At 42.9% G+C, this 18215-nt stretch overlaps 1 protein-coding gene across 1 annotated transcript; it reads left to right on the top strand.

The window, feature by feature from the left end:
- The first annotated feature begins 436 nt into the window (after nucleotides 1–436).
- On the top strand, nucleotides 437–17147 carry LOC132779325 (C-type lectin-like). Its single transcript, XM_067469595.1, has 6 exons — nucleotides 437–511; nucleotides 719–810; nucleotides 1716–1856; nucleotides 3048–3091; nucleotides 5912–5982; nucleotides 17056–17147. Exons 1-6 carry the CDS (start codon nucleotides 445–447, stop codon nucleotides 17145–17147), a joined length of 507 nt encoding a protein of 168 aa, XP_067325696.1. The 5' UTR covers nucleotides 437–444.
- Nucleotides 17148–18215: the final 1068 nt, after the last annotated feature.

The raw sequence follows: 18215 nt of genomic DNA, 5'->3' as shown, positions 1-18215 counted from the left end.
AGAAGAATTTACCTTGTCCTTCTAATGAGTAACACGTAAGCAGTTCAAGTGTAAGGAAACTCAACCAGGATTTCGTCATTGCTTCGTCTTGATATTGGACTATTATCTCTGGTCAATCATATATATATAACCTAGAAAAGACAGAGAGCAGAGCATTGCCAAAGAACCTCTCAGTTCAGTTGTCCAGTGGATCCGTTTACTGAGGGGGAAACCAGCATCAGGTGAGTGACTTGTTTTATTCATATAGGAGGAGATTATTTCATTCAGCAAGAAAAGAATATCAAAAGGGTATATAATTAATGAGAATACTGAAGTTTCTGCATAGGTGAAAGTCAAGGTGCTCTGTAACTTACTGAACTACTTCTCATTGTTATTCCATTTGCTATTCACTCAACATAACTCTTTGGAATGTTTTTTGAATCTCCCTTAAAAGTCATCAGGAAGATGGGACTCCTCGCCTATGCCAGCCTATGCCTTTTTGGCCTTCTGCTCTCCAGTCCTTTTCCAGGAGGTAAGTCCCTTTAAGAAACATCAAAAGTATTATGTTAGCAGTTACTTTGGGAGGTTGACTATACGTAGCTGATGGATGGCAGATAACACCCAACAAGCCACAAAATGTCTACCTTTGAACCAGTGTGTAAGGTTTCCATACATAAGAGAGAACACAGTTAATATCTTCTATAACTTGTCCTACATTCATATCCCTTTCCCATTGCAGCTGAGGCCAAATCCTGCCCCAGAGATTGGATGGAAAGTGAAGGGAACTGTTATGGTTATTTTGGTAGAGAAACGACATGGGCAGAAGCTGAGGTAAGAAACATTTTCTGCTGGATAAGTTATAAGTTCTTTTAGCCTCGTTTCATAATTGCCAAGGAATGGAAGAAAGCATCAGGAAGAAGAACTCGGTTAAAAGCAGCCTGGGACCCCTTCCACAAAGCCATATAACCCAGAATATCAAGGCACTACTACGTTCTACAGAATTGTGCCTTTGATGAGTAGGTATACAATATCACATGACAGTTTAGATGATAATTCTGTCATTAGAGTAGTCGCCCTCCCCTTTGTGGGAAGCTTGACTCCACAACCCCTGCCATTATGAGTACTGCTCCGCATATGATTTGCTTCTCTCTTTTACCTTGTCTGAGTTTTTAATTAGTTTTAATTAGTTGTTTTTAGTAATTACATGTAGCCCGCCCATTGTCTCTGTGCCTGTGTCTATTGTACCTTTTATATTGTTATGTATTTATATGCTTTATGTAATTATGATGTTGTTTATTGTCTGCGTTTTCGTTTGTGTTTTGGTTTTTCTGATTTGTAATTGTTGTTCAGGCTTGGCCCCATGTAAGCCGCCTCCGAGTCCCCACCGGGGAGATGGTTGCGGGGTACAAATAAAGATTATTATTATTATTATTATTATTATTATTATTATTTGATTGTGTGGTAGGGCCCTGAGTCTATCGTATGAAAAACATGTGACATTTCAGATATTGATAAGCACTGCTATGGCTTATTTTATGGGTATGTTTTATTTTCGGGGAAACAGGGTAAGTTGACTTCATTTCTTCCATTGTCCCCCACAAATGAGAAGGATGAAGCAAAAAGTCTAGAGAAGCTTTAAAAGCAATAATTTCAAGGAGATCCCGCTCTGCATTTATCCTATTGCTGGAAGATGACAGTGTGAATAAAACTCCTTCTTGTCCCTTCTCTCTCCCAAGATTGAGTGCCAGAGCCATGGCCCCGGGACTCATCTGGCCTCTATTCTTACTGCGGCAGAGAGAGATCTCGTTGCCCACTACATCGACAATCTCCAGTTCCAAAGAAACAATGTCTGGATCGGACTGCATGATCCCCTTGAGGTGAGTATGCCCTGGTTTTCTCACAAATTCTCATCATCGCTTTGGTGAGTCCATTCCAGGCATTTCTCAGAAATTATAAAGGGAATTACCAACCCTCCCTGTGGCTATATTATCACACCAAGACTTGGAAGCACTACTACATTCTACAGAGCATACTCCTAAACAACTATGCTACACATAATTATGCTGAACCAAGAAAATTGGATAGTGTGTTGTACATCACTGGGATGTGCAGCTGTGAATTATTATTATGATCTCCTGCATTTCAAAATTCACCTGCACAGATGGGGAGATCTTAGCCCCAAAATAGTATTTCACGCATTTAAGGAAGTTGTAGGTTGACATGGAAATGCCTGCGGTTTTCCAAATAATTTTTGTTACACTATTACTCAGAGAATGGGGAGTGGGGGGAAAGAGGAAGGAAAGGGAAGAAAAGGGGGAAAATATATTAGTTATTGGTTAGTTGCATCTTTGCCAACCTTAACAATTGTGGCATAGACACCAAGAATTGGGAAGCCCTGGCCCTTGAGCGCTCCAGCTGGAGATCAGCTGTGACCAGCTGTAAAATTTGAAGAGGCATGATTGGAGGGCGAAAGAGAGAAATGTGCCAAGGGGAAGGCGCATCAATCCTGCCCCAACTGGGACTGCCTTCCACCTGGAAACGGATGCCTTCACTGCAGGAGAACATGCGGGTGAAGAATAGGGCTCCACAGTTACCTACATTCCCACTGCCAGGACACCCACAATTTTGCATATTCCATTCTTGGTGCTCTCGTCATGTAAAGAAAGTACCAAGCATTTGCTTATCTAATAATCCTAATAAAACGTTTCTGGGTTCAATGTGATTTTGTTGTTTAATATACTTTGCATTTCATTATGAATTTTTATCTAGAAATCCTTTGTCTTTGGGCAGGTCCACCACATGTGGTAAAAACTTCCTTTCTTTTGTTGACATTTCCAACATAAGTCTAAACGTTTATATATCTTCACAAGCTTTCTACTTATAATGTGGATCTTTTCCTGACCACGCAAGTCTCCTGAGTGGTATTAAAGCAGCAAACCAATCACAGACTCTTGCTAGACAACCTCTATTACACCCAATAAAATCCCCTACAGCTTTCCAGATGAGACGGTAACTGTACCATCTCAATTGTCCCCTCACTTCCTCATTTATGTATCTCATGTCTGCAGAAAGGGAAATGGAGGTGGACTGATGGATCAGCCTACAACTACAAGGCATGGGCAAGGGGCCAGCCAGACAATTACCTCAATCGTGAATACTGCGTAGAACTCAGCCTTTTCACAGGTAAGCTATCTGAAAAAGACTGAAAACAAACAATGTTATCTAGCTGATGTGTAAAATCATGGTGGAGGACCTAGAAAATACCTAGAGAGAAAACCCATCTACAGTTTCTAGGTCTTCCAGCAACACTCTATGACCTAATTCTAACAGAAGCAAACATAGAATAACTTTGGAGGACCTAGAAAATGCCTACAGAGAATACTTTTGGGGCATAGCTATGTGAAATTATGGGTACAAAACCCAGCTACAGGCATTATACTTTATCACACACACACCCAACCAAATTCTGAACCCTAGAATCATTCTTCTCAGTTATTATTATTATTATTATTATTATTATTATTATTATTATTTACAGTATTTATATACCGCTTTTCTTACCCCTGGGGGGACTCAAGGCAGTTTACTCAGCAATAATGGCAAATTCCAATGCCTTACAAACATAAACCAAATCACAACTCAGCACCATATAACTGAGGCTATAGCAGAGCAGTTATCCAGTGAAAAGGTATTTTCTAAACTTGAGGACTAGAGAGCTGACACAGAGACAACATCCTGAAACCCCTCCCCAATAAATAGCAAATTGAGAAGAAAATGACATTGTTTTCTGTATTTTAGATTTCAGGGATTGGAATGATATATATTGCCAGAATACTAACGCCTTCATCTGCAAACAAAGGCTGCAAACAAAGGCTGTAGAGCTCCCTGAATAACATGAGCTGTGCATGCCGGATGAAAGTAGATTCGATGGATATCTCTTTGATGATCATTGACCACTTTTCCTGATCTGATGCTCAAAAATACCATATGATTGCCTTCAAAATACTGTCTCTGAAATCCTGGCTTGACCTCTTCTTCTCACCCTTGTTAATGGCTGCAGCACAATGTGAAGTTAAATAAACTTTTCTTTATGCATCTATTCCATGGTCTTTTCTTGTGTTTTGGAGAGTACTTATCCCACTCCCACAAGGGTCACTAGGAGGGGCGGCCTGTTGTGAACACTTGTGCAAAAGAGGGAATGTACATCACTTGCATTTTCTCTTAACGCTGCTGATAATAGAAGAGCACTGGGTTTATTGAGTTTGGGGAGAAAGCTCTCTGCAGGACCTTATAGGCGAAAGGCTTTAAAATGGACACAATTCACTAGAGTAACTAAAAAAAACAAAAACAAATGAAGAACAAGCTGATTTTGCAGCAAAAGCAATCATTTCTTTATCAAGAAAACAGAAAGATAGCAGGAAAAACCCAACAGAACTTTCTGTGTTCAATACAAAGAGAAAATTAGAAAAATGGCATGAATGCTAAGAATCCTCTTCTTGACCGATGTAAGGGAGCGGGGGGGGGGGGGGCAGATAAGATGAAAGGGCTACAGACTAAAACACGATTTTCTCACCCTCCTATGCAAAGGGGAGTCCAGGTGAGTCAACTGGTTAAAGGCCAATGCAACAGCAGTTCTATCAACAGAGAAGGCAGGGAAGTACAGCCTTGATCAAGAAGACCCTGTGGAGAATTCTGAAAAGGAAGGCTGTCTTCTGGACACACACGTTCTCTCTTGTTTTTTCTGGGGACCCTTCAATTGCTTTGTGAAAAAGACTTGGTCAATTAACAGAGTGAACCCAAAGGGCCACCAGAATGTAAAGAACTGTGGATTGACTGGGCTTCCACCCAAATTAAAAAGGTGGTTTGAGATTTAAACGGAGTGTGCTGAAAGTAAACTAAAATGGTTTGAATTTGAACTCAGGGCACAGAAACATAAGTTCCAAGGTCTTTCTAGTAGCGCTGCCACCAGTTATAAAATATTCTTCCCCAGTCTTGTTGTGGGATTCTTGGCCAGAGAGACACACAGAGGCACTGGTTCTTTTTACAATAAAGAAAGAGGTTTGTTTGTATTTTCAGAACAGGCAATAAATCTTAATGGTTGCAGAGGTGTATGGAGCTTAATGGTTACGTAGCACAGTTCCGTGCTTAAAACTTCAGGTTACAAATCAACTTTCCAAGTTCACAGGAATCTAGTAGACTAGTGCTAACTAGAACCTAGTCTTCAAACAGCCCTTTTCCCGGGTCTGTTCTAACCTATCGTCAAACTACTTTTCCTCCCCAACGGCTTACTGAACTTCACTAACTTCTGGCTTCAGTGTTTCCAACCACTCTCTCTGACTCCCTTCCTTCAACTCTCCTACTCCCCAACTGGCACTTTACAACTGTCAGAATCCCTGGTCTTCTAAGGTAGGGAAATTCGTCACACTTTGCTTTTATGTAAAGCATTCCTCATCTGGGGCTGTCACCTGGAGCAAAGAGGACATCTCTCAGCCATCCAATCCAAGGACAGAGAACCCATGGATGAATACAGAGGACCAAGCATTACTTTTTAAAAAGCATTGTGCATAGTGGTTGGTACTCAGCAAGGCAAACTATGAACGGTTCCGCACAGCCCATTAACCGGGGAGCAATCGGGTTTTGAAAACACAATTGCGCCTGAGTTCACATCCACACATGCCCCAGAAAGCGCATGCTTCTGGGGGAGGGAGTGTCCACATGTGTTCCTGGAGCCTTCCAGAAGGACAGGGAGATACTCACACCCCCTCCCCCAAACCCCTTCAAAACAGAGAGGAAAGTGAAAGAACTTAACGGCCAGTATTGAACTGCTTCCGGAGCTCTCCTGGCACATAGAAACAACATGCCAGGAAAAGGGAGAGGGGCAGGAGTGATTATTTTCCTCCCCTTCCTTTTCTCCTGGCACATATAACTACACCCACTGGATGCAGAAGGAACCCAACAATCTGTGGAATTCTGAATACTACGTAGCCCTAAGAGCCTCAACAGGTGAGCCCCTGATAGGAAACTGCATCGTCTTAAGGAACACAGTAACAGTGATGGCATTCTCTGCAAAGAGAACAGATGTAAGAGAAAGAGTTGAGTTGAGACCCAATGGGGAGTGATTTATTATTGTCTCTCCCACTCTGCCAGACGAAATTGGTGGTGAAAATGTTAGTGGAACTTAATCTGAATTTTGAAGCATCTGTCCAAGGTGCTGAACATGGTCTGTTGGCAGGGTCCAATATTCTGGATAACACCAAACTAAAAGCAGGAGAAAATGCAGCATCCATTTGATACTAGGGTCAGTAGCTGCCAGGGCTTCCTCTTGTGAAAGGCACCAATCTTTTAAGGAAGTAAAAAATTATTTGTATGTGGACACATGCCTACTACAGCCACATCCAACATCACAACAAGCCAGAATTCAAGAGGAATATGCTGGTGGAAAGCAGGCAATGCTCCCATTTCTATTGGAACAGCTGAGCAAGTAAAGAGAGAGTCTGCTTGCTCTGATTTGTCACCCTGGTATGAGACTCCTGTCTTGCGTGTCCCCTGAGAAGCTTTATGGTTAATTCTCTGGATTACACTACATAACAAAATTTGAAAAAAAAAGAATTCTGTTCCTGGTTTGGACGTGTTATTTCCTGTTTAATGGCCCAGCGCTTACTTTGAAAGTAGTTGTTATACTCCAGAAACTTCATTTTTGTGGCTGCCACAAACTATGTTGAATTGGTTGAGACTTGATAAGATATTCATTGAAAAACTATAGCAGGATGTTCTGCAAAAACTAAGTTTTGTGGTATAATAAATCTTTTCAGTGTTTTTATGATAGAACCAATAAGGACATAACATTCATAACCCAGGAACAAAAATGGGTTACATAGTGTTATGTATGTGACAGCCTTCATGGTGACTACTGTGTCACAATAAATCATGGACTGAAGCCCTTCCATACAGCTGAATAGAATCTCACATTTTCTGCTTTGAGCTAGAAAATTATAATAATAATAATAATCTTTATTTCTACCCCTCCTCCATCTCCCCAAGGGGACTTGGTGTGGCCAAGCCCAACAAATTACAACAGAGCAAAAGAATACAACAAAAAAGCATAAGATAATACATCAAATAAAATACAATAAAATAAATCAAGGAAGATAATATAAAGTTAATACAGAGTATAACATAAATAACAAAACATTGAACCAAGTGAGCAGGGCCAAATACAACAAATAGAATTGTAAAACCCTGGGTGAGATGGATGAGTAGGGTAATGTACTGTATCTGGTGGGAAGTTCAGATGGGACAAACAATGGGATTTAATTCACTGAAGGTATGATAAAGTGCATTGAAAGGCATTATGTACTGAGTTGGTCAAGGTAGGAGTCTTGTTGTTCAATCCTCGAAGGCACATCGGAACAGTCAAGCCTTTAGGCTCTTCCTGAAGGCTGCCAAAGTGAGCGCTTGCCTACTCTCACCAGGTAGGGGCCACCACAGGGAAGGCCTTCTCCCTTGTCCCCACAAGTTGCGCTTCTAACGGAAGTGGGAGCAAAAGGAGGGCCTCCCCTGATGATCGAAGTGGTCGTGCAGATGCAGAGACAGCAATGAAGGTAGATGGGTCTCATACATGGCAGTGTGGACTCAGGCATCCCAGTTGAAAGCAGATTGCCTGCCAACCCCCGAAATGAAGACGCAACACAACAGTTGTGGGTTAAAATATGGGCAACTTTATTAACTGTTAACTAATTAAATCTATAAATGAATCTCAGTATATAGCTAGCATGAACGTGTTGTGAGTAAAGCCGAGGTAGTGTCCCTTCCCGGCCTATCCCTAGGCAAAATAGGGTGAAGCACCCGGGCCCCCAGGTGACCAAAACCTGGGTGACCTATGTAGGGAAATGTGTTGGAGGAATCTTCCCCAAGGCATTGAGGTAAGACCCTCCCCATTCCAAGGCCATTGATCTTTTAGTCTCAACTAGGCTAGTATATCAACCGGTGATGTTATCTGTTAATGGACTTCACCCCATATGGAGTGCACACCAAATCTGTGTTTCCTAGCTGTTTTTCGCCATAGAATGGGGGCAGGTGTCTACTCAGCCCCCATCCCCACCCATCTTACAAAAACAGCTTATGGTAACCTGCCAGCCAGTGGTTAACAAGCAAGGTGCTCCTTTAGCCCCTATGGTAAACAACTGCCCAAGAGACAGTATTCTTTCTCAATCTCCATCTCAATCAATGTCAGGACTCACAATGTTGGCCATAGGGATAACTCTGAGCCCATGGCTCTGTCCCCGACTTCCATGTAGCATCCATCAGGCCAACCGTCCATGTGTCAACAGAACAGAGCTGAAACTCAACATAACATAGGTAAAAAGAAAGGGAGGGGGCGTTGTACCCCTCCCCAACATGCAAGGAGTCACACATTTGACAGGCTTGCCATCAGTTTGCAATCAACTGGGCCCCAGCTGGACCTGACCCTTTCAGGTAAACACATTGACTGCGATGCCTTCTGTCGTGATCACCGAAGGCATAACTTTAACTGGCACCAAAAAACACCCGCGTGCCATCTCACGTTATACGGGGGCTGGGTAATCCAACCTAGTGTCATTGTGACAAATCTGTCTCTCTGTTATGACTCTCATAGCATAACTTAATGGTCAACCTTTTTTTTTGTTATATATATATATATATATATATATATATATATAACATGATCTTATGATTTAGTAAGGGGTCAATTGCGTAGCCCATGGAGCTTATCTTTGAAATGCCGACTAGTACTGTTAGACAAAGTTATCCAGATGTCAAGGGCTTTGGTGACTAAAACTTGAATGAGCGAGCCTAATTGTAATTATGGCTCCTAATCAGGTAATGATAAACATTATGGGCTGTGTTAGCTATATCTCGCGGTCTCGCTCACTTGAATGAGGACTGATAGTAGTAATATTGGCCTATCTCATCGTGTCTCTTGGATTCAACATGTCGAGCCTTGCATCGCCTTTGCACAGCATCTCTATCATGACTCTATTCATTTTAATACCTATTTGTTTATTTATTTTGTAATACATTATTGTCCCCAGGAATTTTGATATGACAGGTTGGGGTGTTTGGCTTGAGCCCATTACATGGTTTGTTTAATATATGAAATGCCGGCCCGCATGGTTTAGCAGCGTATAATGGGTAAATAAGGTTAAATTATAACGACGAGCCCGGTCACTCTCTCAAATGTAAACTTATATGGATATTTTTTTTAAGAAGTCGATCTCACATGACTTAACCTTGTGGACTGAGCTTGTAGCATTGTCCCCCATTCTATATCTTTGCATTTCGTTTTTCCTGCCAAAGTGGAGTATCTTGCATTTGTCACTGTTGAACTTCATTTTGTTAATTTTGGCCCATCTCTCTAATCTGTCAAGATCGTTTTGAATCCTGCTCCTGTCCTCTGGAGTATTGGCTATCCCTCCCAATTTGGTATCATCTGCAAACTTGATGATCCTGCCTTCTAACCCTTCATCCAAGTCATTAATAAAGATGTTGAACAGGACCGGGCCCAGGACGGAACCCTGCGGCACTCCACTTGTCACTTCTTTCCAGGATGAAGAGGAAGCATTGGTGAGAATCACCCTCTGGGTTCGTCCATTTAACCAATTACAGATCCACCTCACCGTAGTTTTGCCTAGCCCACATTGGACTAGTTTCCTTGCCAGAAGGTCATGGGGGACCTTGTCGAAGGCCTTACTGAAATCCAGGTACGCTACATCCACGGCATTCCCCGCATCTACCCAGCTTGTAACTCTATCGAAAAAAGAGATCAGATTAGTCTGGCATGACTTATTTTTGATAAATCCATGTTGACTATTAGCAATGACCGCATTTGTTTCCAAGTGTTTGCAGACCACTTCCTTAACAATCTTTTCCAGAATCTTGCCTGGTATTGACGTGAGGCTGACCGGACGGTAGTTGTTTGGGTCATCCTTTTTTCCCTTCTTGAAGATTGGGACCACATTGGCCCTCCTCCAATCTGCTGGAACTTCTCCTGTTCTCCAAGAACTCTCAAAGATGGTTGCCAATGGTTCCGAAATGACTTCCGCTAGTTCCTTCAATACTCTTGGGTGTAGTTGATCTGGCCCTGGGGACTTGAACTCATTTAGAGCAGCCAGGTATTCCTGGACGACTTGTTTCCCAATTTGGGGTTGTATGTCCTCAAATCCCTCATCCACTCCGTCTTGCTGAGGTTGAAGATGACTTTCTTTTTGTGAGAAGACTGAGGCAAAGAAGGTATTAAGTAATTCTGCCTTTTCCCTATCCCCTGTCAGCATTGCCCCATCTTCTCCTTGAAGAGGCCCTATCGCCTCCTTGTTTTTCCTTTTTCTACTGACATAAGAAAAGAATCCCTTTTTATTGTTTTTAATGTCCCTGGCAAGCCTGAGCTCGTTTTGTGCTTTAGCCTTGCGGACCTTTTCCCTACAGGTGTTGGCTATTTGTTTGAATTCTTCTTTGGTGATTTCTCTCTTTTTCCACTTCTTGTGCATGTCTCTTTTGTGTCTCAGCACAGTTAGAAGTTCTTTGGACATCCATTCTGGCTTCTTTGCACTTGTCCTATTTTTTCTTTTTGTTGGCACGGTTTGCAACTGCACCTTGAGTATTTCACTCTTGAGAAACTCCCATCCATCCGTAACTCCCTTGTCTTTTAGTATCTGTGTCCACGGAATGCTGCTCAGCGTTTCCTTCATTTTTTGGAAATCAGCTCTCCTAAAGTCCAAAATGCGGGTTTGACTTGTCTTAGTTTCGGCCTTCTTTTGTACCTCAAATTGCAGGAGCACATGGTCACTTGCCCCTAAGGATCCTACCACTTCAACTACATCGATCAGGTCCTCCGCATTTGTTAGGATGAGATCAAGAGTAGCCAATCCCCTTGTTGCCTCTTCTACCTTCTGGATCATGAAATTGTCTGCAAGGCAAGCGAGGAATTTGTTGGACTTTGTACTCTTGGCCGAGTTTGTTTTCCAGCAAATATCGGGATAGTTGAAATCGCCCATGACTACTACATCTCTTCTCTGTGCCTGTTTGGTCAACTGTTGGCAGAAGACTTCATCAAGTTCTTCCTCCTGGCTTGGAGGTCTGTAGTAGACTCCTACAACAAGATCTTTTTGAGTCCCAGTTCCCTTGATTCTTATCCAGATGCTTTCAAGCTGTTTTCCCGGATTGCTGTCATGCATTTCTTCTGCCGCATAAGAGTTTTTGACATATAAGGCTACTCCGCCTCCTCTCCCCTTTGTTCGGTTTCTGTGAAAGAGGTTATTGCCCTCAATGTCTACATTCCAGCGATAGGAGTCATCCCACCAGGTTTCAGTGATGCCTATGATATCATATTTGTGGTGTTGTGCTAAAAGTTGGAGTTCGTCATGTTTATTTCCCATGCTCTGTGCATTAGTGTAAAGACATGTGAGCCCCTGAGATCTTCCCCTGAGCTGTTTAATTGGGATTATTGTGCTTTCGGTACTTCGTCCTTTTTGTGTTTGTGCAGCCCTCCGTTTAGCCTTCTGGCGGTTCCCCGACATTGTGGGTAAAGTAGTGTTCGCAAGGCTGTTGTCCCCCTCCCCCAGTGGGCCTAGTTTAAAGTGCGTCTAATGAGGTTTGCGAGTCTGTGAGCAAAAAGGTGTTTTCCTACTTGTGTGAGATGCACCCCATCCTTTGCCAGTAGGCCATCCTCCTGGAAAGCAGGCCATGGTCAAGGAAGCCAAAGTGTTCCTCCTGACACCATTTTCTAAGCCAGTCATTGACCTGTACTATTTTTCTGGCCCTTGTAGGACCGTGTTTTATGACTGGGAGGAGGGATGAAAAGACCACCTGTACATTACATTGCTTTAGCTTTGTTCCTAGAGCTCGAAAATCATTTGTGATCTTTTGAACAGTATGCCTAGCAGTATCATTGGTTCCTACACGAATCAACATGAGGGGAGGACGGTGATGGGGCTTGAGGAGCCTGGTGAGCCTCTGAGTGATATGGTGTATTTTTGCCCCCGGTAGGCAGCATATTTCTCGAGCCATCCCATCCGGTCTGGAAATGATGGCTTCCGTTCCTCTAAGGAGGGAGTCGCTTACTACCAAGACCTGTTTACTTTCAGGATTGGCAGGGCCCCTTTTGCGCAATGTAGTGTGTAGGTCCCCAGAAAAGTGATCCTGTTGGGGTGAATTGTGTAGGTGTAAAGTGTTGTCCTCCTCCTCGACATCCCCAGTGCATTCATCAAGGACAATCCATTGAGATTCGTCCAAGAGCCTAGCGTTCTCCTGTATGTGTTCCTGTTGCACCTGGACTATGGTTGGGGATGGTACACCTGCATGATTGTGTAAGTGTGAATGTTGTGAAGTGTTGTCCCAGTCAGGGCTATCCCCCGCACACTGATCAAGGACGAGCCACTGATCAGTATCTAAGCCATTCTGGTCTTCCTGAATGTGTTGTGTTTCTTGGTCAAGTGATAGCTGTGTGAGAATTTGGAATCTATTGTGTAACTGCAGCTGAGCAGAAGTATTCTGAGGAGGCTTCTGGGTCCTATGTCTCTTTCTAAGGGTGACATTCCTCCAAGCCTGAGGGTTGTCCACATCTGAGGTGGCCTATGATGTGGAAGTAATCATCCCCATTTCCAAAGGGTGATGGGTGGATCCAATATAACTGGAATGAAAGCCGAAACCGGCGAGCCCTTTGTATAGCACACTAAGCTGTTGACTGGATCTTAAAATGGAGTTTGTCCCTACCGAATAAAGAGACAACCAACCCATAAGTGGAGCCCTCTCCGCATGTAGCAATCTCAGGGCTAACTTGGCAACAACAAAGAGAAAAAACTAAGGTTTTTGTTTTTGTTTTTGGCGAACGGATCAGTATATTAACTGTTAACTATGAAATGCCTAAAACCTATTGGGGGGGGGGGGGCAATCGTGAACCCCGGTTTACCTTGAGTCATCCCATATAGCAAATCAACCATGTATTCATCGGGACCAAGAGCCACAACTTGAGTCCAATTGGAGTCATAATCTAACCTAGTTGGCAACTAGTGGGCTCACCTTAATTAACTTTGTGGAGTCCTTGAACCACACTAAGGTGCCTCTAATAAGGCCCTTTGCGAAAGGAAGGTAAGGCTGGAGCATCTTTATGCAAGTCACGACTTCCCCTGAGTTGATGAAGAGGGGGCTTGGTCTGGCCAACACACTAGAGGGCTATAGATAACGAGCAATGTTTTGGGAGGCTCCGCAGCCTTATCTGTAGGAGTGCGCCCACTCCATATATCTGTGGCAGGTGATCTTCTGCCTTTTCCAAAATTAGTAGGGAGAGGCCCGCATGCAGCAGAAAATTTCCTGGCTGACATCCTTTACATTACATTTCCGGAAGTCAAGCTATCTTGCCACCACATGTGGAAGGGCTATCGTCTGTCGTCATAACGGTTGATCTACTAAATCCCATCGAAGTGTGGGATCCCTGGCCACTTTCAGGTGAAAGAGCCTGCCATAGCAGATTCAAATATCCCCCGGAAAGCTGAAATATATCTCGCGAATGATGTCCAGGTATTGAAATAGGGAATAAGCCCGGGCCGGGTAATGTTACATTAGCACACCAGGCATAGATCAAAAAACAGTTAAGCCAATTATCCCCATTTTCATCAATCTCAATTTCTTGTATCACAGCCACGCTTTTTGGGCCCATGGTTATTTTATTGTTTCTCCCGTTCAGCCTTAAATTGTGGAGTGAATAAGTCAATGTATTCATTTCTCAATATCTTAACCACTATGTCATGTGGTACTTGTGATCCCAAAGATGTAGTAACCACCCTTATTGATGTTGTCAGTGACCCCGTGGCTCTTTTATCTGAGAGGTTGATTTTCTCTCCAGTATCAACTAAATTGGTAGTTGAGACTCGTGGCTGTGAGGGGCAGCTACTGGATATCAGATTATAATATTCTGTGTGTGCCTTTTCAAGGGTTGAACTAATCGCCTCACTTATCTGTGGACCTATGTCGTCCCCGTGTCCCGAAGGTAAATCAAGGTTACCTGGCAACGTCGCCATAGTGTTAGGCACCAATGGCTGAATTGGTATCTCACTGGCAGCTGTGGGAGATAATGATGGTGAAGTCAAAAACACTGAACGCCCTGCGTTCCACCACGGGCATCTCCGGGATGTAATGAACCAGGATATGTTCAATCTCTCATTCAACTTCGGGTCCTAGTGAAGACACACAAGAGAAAGGAAGTCAGGCAAGGAGTCAGGCTTATCATTTGTGTTGACTGTGAATTACGATCAGCTGGGAAAATGCCTGTCTCCCTTTCAACCGCATCGATGCGGGCAACAAGGGCGTGGAATACTACCGCTGATACTTTGTCATCTCATGTAGCATTGGTATGGGTCGTGCAATGTGTTGTCAGCCTTTTGTTAGCTGGGCCTTTGCCCTTTGAACCAGCAGCATTCTTTCTGGGTAACATCCTGTGAACAGAAGAATGTCATGGATTTAACGTCTTTTGGTATTGTGGCATAGGGATCCGGTAGCCCATTTGGCAATTGAAAACCTTAACAGTTATGTGAGTATTGTTGTATAAAGGTTACTTACCAATTGTTGGGTCATGAATACATAATGGACCTTATTTGATATTGTATTATTATTATTATTTCCTATATATATATATATATATATATATATATATATATATATATCGTGTCAGGAGCAAACTGAGAAAATGCAAGTCCCTTCTGGTGTGAGAGAATTAGCCATCTGCAAGGACATAGCTCCGGGAGTTGGGGTGGCTTGAATGTTTTGATGTTTAACATCTTTGTGGAAGGCTTATCTCCTGCCCCCCGCACGGGGAGCTGAAGCTGACAGGGGGATCTCATCTGCACTCTATCCGGATCCAAACCAGTCTTCCGCTTCTTTTGCATGGTTTATTTTATTTTATTTTAATTATTTTCTTCAACCCCTTTGCGCCACCCGGGGGGGGGGGGTTGCATTATTTATCCATTGATATTGATTCATATATATATATACACACACACACACACATACATATACATATTCCTTTGTTTAAATGCTTGTTTGTTTGTTTTTGGATTGATGCCTGTGTATTGTCTAGTATGTTGTTGTTCATTCGTTCAGTCGTCTCCGACTCTTCGTGACCTCATGGACCAGCCCACGCCAGAGCTCCCTGTTGGCCGTCACCACCCCCAGCTCCTTCAAGGTCAGTCCAGTCACTTCAAGGATGCCATCCATCCATCTTGCCCTTGGTCGGCCCCTCTTCCTTTTACCTTCCACCTTCCCCAGCATAATTGTCTTCTCCGGGCTTTGCTGTCTCCTCATGATGTGGCCAAAGTATACTTCAACTTTGTCTCTAGTATCCTTCCCTCCAATGAGCAGTCGGGCTTTATTTCCTGGAGGATGGACTGGTTGGATCTTCTCGCAGTCCAAGGCACTCTCAGCACTTTCCTCCAGCACCTAGTATATATTGAGATTATAAATTGTCTAGTATATAGTGAGATTATAAATTGTCTCATAATTGCCAACTGACTGGCACCAACGCTGTAGTCACATATAGCACATAATCAAACAGTATGGAAGTCCTTAGTAATATGATAGACCGCCTAGGCTAACCCCATTTAGCTTCAGTTGCCGGATGTAAACAATCGCTTGGTTGGTTTATATTATTTTATTTTAACTGTGCAATTGAATAAGCTACTGGGCCCCCATGAACGTCTCCATCCGATGCTTAGTAAGCAAAATGGTTGCCCACGCTTGAGTGCACAAAATGTCCACCAAGCATGGACTGGGAGACAAAATGTCCACCCACCATGTGGTAACCTCTAACTAGGCCTAAAGCCTGGCCACGTGGTAGCCCACCAATTTGGAAAATGTCGAATGTGTTTTAAAGGCTAGCAAATTGAGGGCACCAAAAGAACCCACCGGGGCAAAGCCAAACTGCCTAAACTATAATCTAAATCGGTTATTGATGAGGGAAAAACAAGGAGGGGTGTGAAATAAAAACCCACTACCCCCTCCCACTTGTAAGGAAAGGGTGGGAGATAAGGCTTCCTCTGGATGGCGCCCGCAGGGCCCTCCGCAGTAGCACCGAGCCAAGTGGTGACCAGAGCAGAGTTGTTGGGTTTTTTGGGGTTTTTTTGTAGGGACTAGTGGCAGCATCATTGCACTCCTGGTAACGGGTAGAACAGCCCCAATGGGCCGGATAGCCACTCCGTGAGAAAGGGGGGGGGAGTGTGGATGAGCACCCGCCCCAGCCAAAGCCTATAACCCACCCGAAGAATGAACCACCTATGTGTTGCAAAAGCCCCAACTACCATGTGGATTAGCTCCTTCTTCATGGGAGGAGGCAAAGTTCTTCCCCACCCCCAGCTGCACTTCGGAGCAGGAAAGCAGATATTGTGGGATTTTCTGCCTTGATAGTCTGGGTTATATGGCTGTGTGGAAGGGACCTAAGGGTCTGCAAGCAGGAGGAATTAACCATTCAGCCAACATGCATCAGGGTGCTGCTTGTTTAGGCGTTACTTAGCTTATCATGGCATTTGCCATGTCTATTTGTCTAGCTGCAAAAAATCTGTTGTAAACATTTGCCCAATATGCACCAACATGGACTTTCCCATGATTAAATTATATTACTGTTCTTATTTGGCATATTATGGTGTCCAAACTGATCGGTCGGTTCATCCTATCTGTTTCTCTGTCTATCTATCTATCTATCTATCTATCTATCTATCTCTATTTATCTGCAAAAGTTCAAAAATATAACGCAAATGCTTCATCTCTTCAGTTCAGTTCTATCTAAGATTCATCCTGTTAAACCAGGATGAATCTTGATAGATAGATAGATAGATAGATAGATAGATAGATAGATAGGGTACTGAAATAAGTGTACATCTTACAATTACAATATTACAATTTGTGGCATCTTAGAATCAAGGCAATATGGTTGATTAAAAGCATATTAAACAAATTGACAAGAGAAGACACATTTGTTTACAAGTAAAATCAATTTGAATATTGAGATATTTTGAGATGTTTGATTGGGACCTGTGTTTTTCTTTCCCATTTCAGAACGTAAAGGACGGATTGATGCTGTTTGCAAGAAACCGAAGCATTACATCTGCAAGCATGAACTCTGGAGCAGTGTTTCTCAACCTTCTTAATGCCGTGACCCCCTAATACAGTTCCTCATGTTGTTCTGACCCCCAACCATAAAATTATTTTCATTGCTACTTCATAATTTGAATTTTGCTACTGTTAGGAATTATAATGTAAATATCTGATATGCAGGATGTATTTTCATTCACTGGATCAAATTTGACACAAATACCCAAATTTGAATGCTAGTGGGGTTGGAGGGGTTGATCGATTTTGTCATCTGGGAGTTGTAGTTGTTGGAATGTATAGTTCACCTACAATCAAAGAGCATTCTGAACTCTACCAATAATGGAATTGAACCAAATATGGCACACAGAACTCTCATGACCAACCAAAAATACTGGAAGGGTTTAGTGGGCGTTGACCTTGAGCTCTGAAGTTGTAGTTCACCTACATCCAGGGAGAACTGTAGATCAAAGCAATGATGGATCTGGACCAAACTTGGCATGGATACTCAACATGCACAAATGCGAACACTGGTCGGTTTTGGAGAAATAAACCTTGACATTTGGGAATCATAGTTGCTGGGATTTATGTCACGAGTACCACCTGCCAGCAGTAAAGAATTGGTGGGATCATAAACCCTCAAAGGTCATGGAAAATGAACATACAAAAATACTGTGGGACTTTTGAATCCAGACTGACAAAGTTTTGGAACACAATACACCAGACACTACAATTATTTAAAAGAAAAAAGTCTGGATTATTGATGTCGCCATACCAGGTGACAGCCGCATTGAGGAAAAACAACAGGAAAAACTCAACCACTATCAAGACCTCAAAATCAAACTGCAAAGGCTCTGGCATAAACCAGTACAGGTGGTTCCAGTGGTCATCGGCACACTGGGTGCCGTGCCAAAAGATCTCAGCCGGCATTTGGAAACAATACACATTGACAAAATCATGATCTGTCAACTGCAAAAGTCCACTTTACTTGGATCTGCGTGCATCATTCGAAAATATATCACACAGTCCTAGACACTTGGGAAGTGTTCGACTTGTGCTTTTGTGATACGAAATCCAGCATACAGATCTCATTTGCTGTGACACACTGTGTTTTTGTATCAGTAAAA

The sequence above is a fragment of the Anolis sagrei genome, chromosome 6, assembly GCF_037176765.1.
Source record: "Anolis sagrei isolate rAnoSag1 chromosome 6, rAnoSag1.mat, whole genome shotgun sequence".
NCBI classification, from domain to species: domain Eukaryota; kingdom Metazoa; phylum Chordata; class Lepidosauria; order Squamata; family Dactyloidae; genus Anolis; species Anolis sagrei.
Note: the sequence above shows the minus strand (reverse complement) of the source record. Positions and strands in the feature narration are given on the sequence as shown.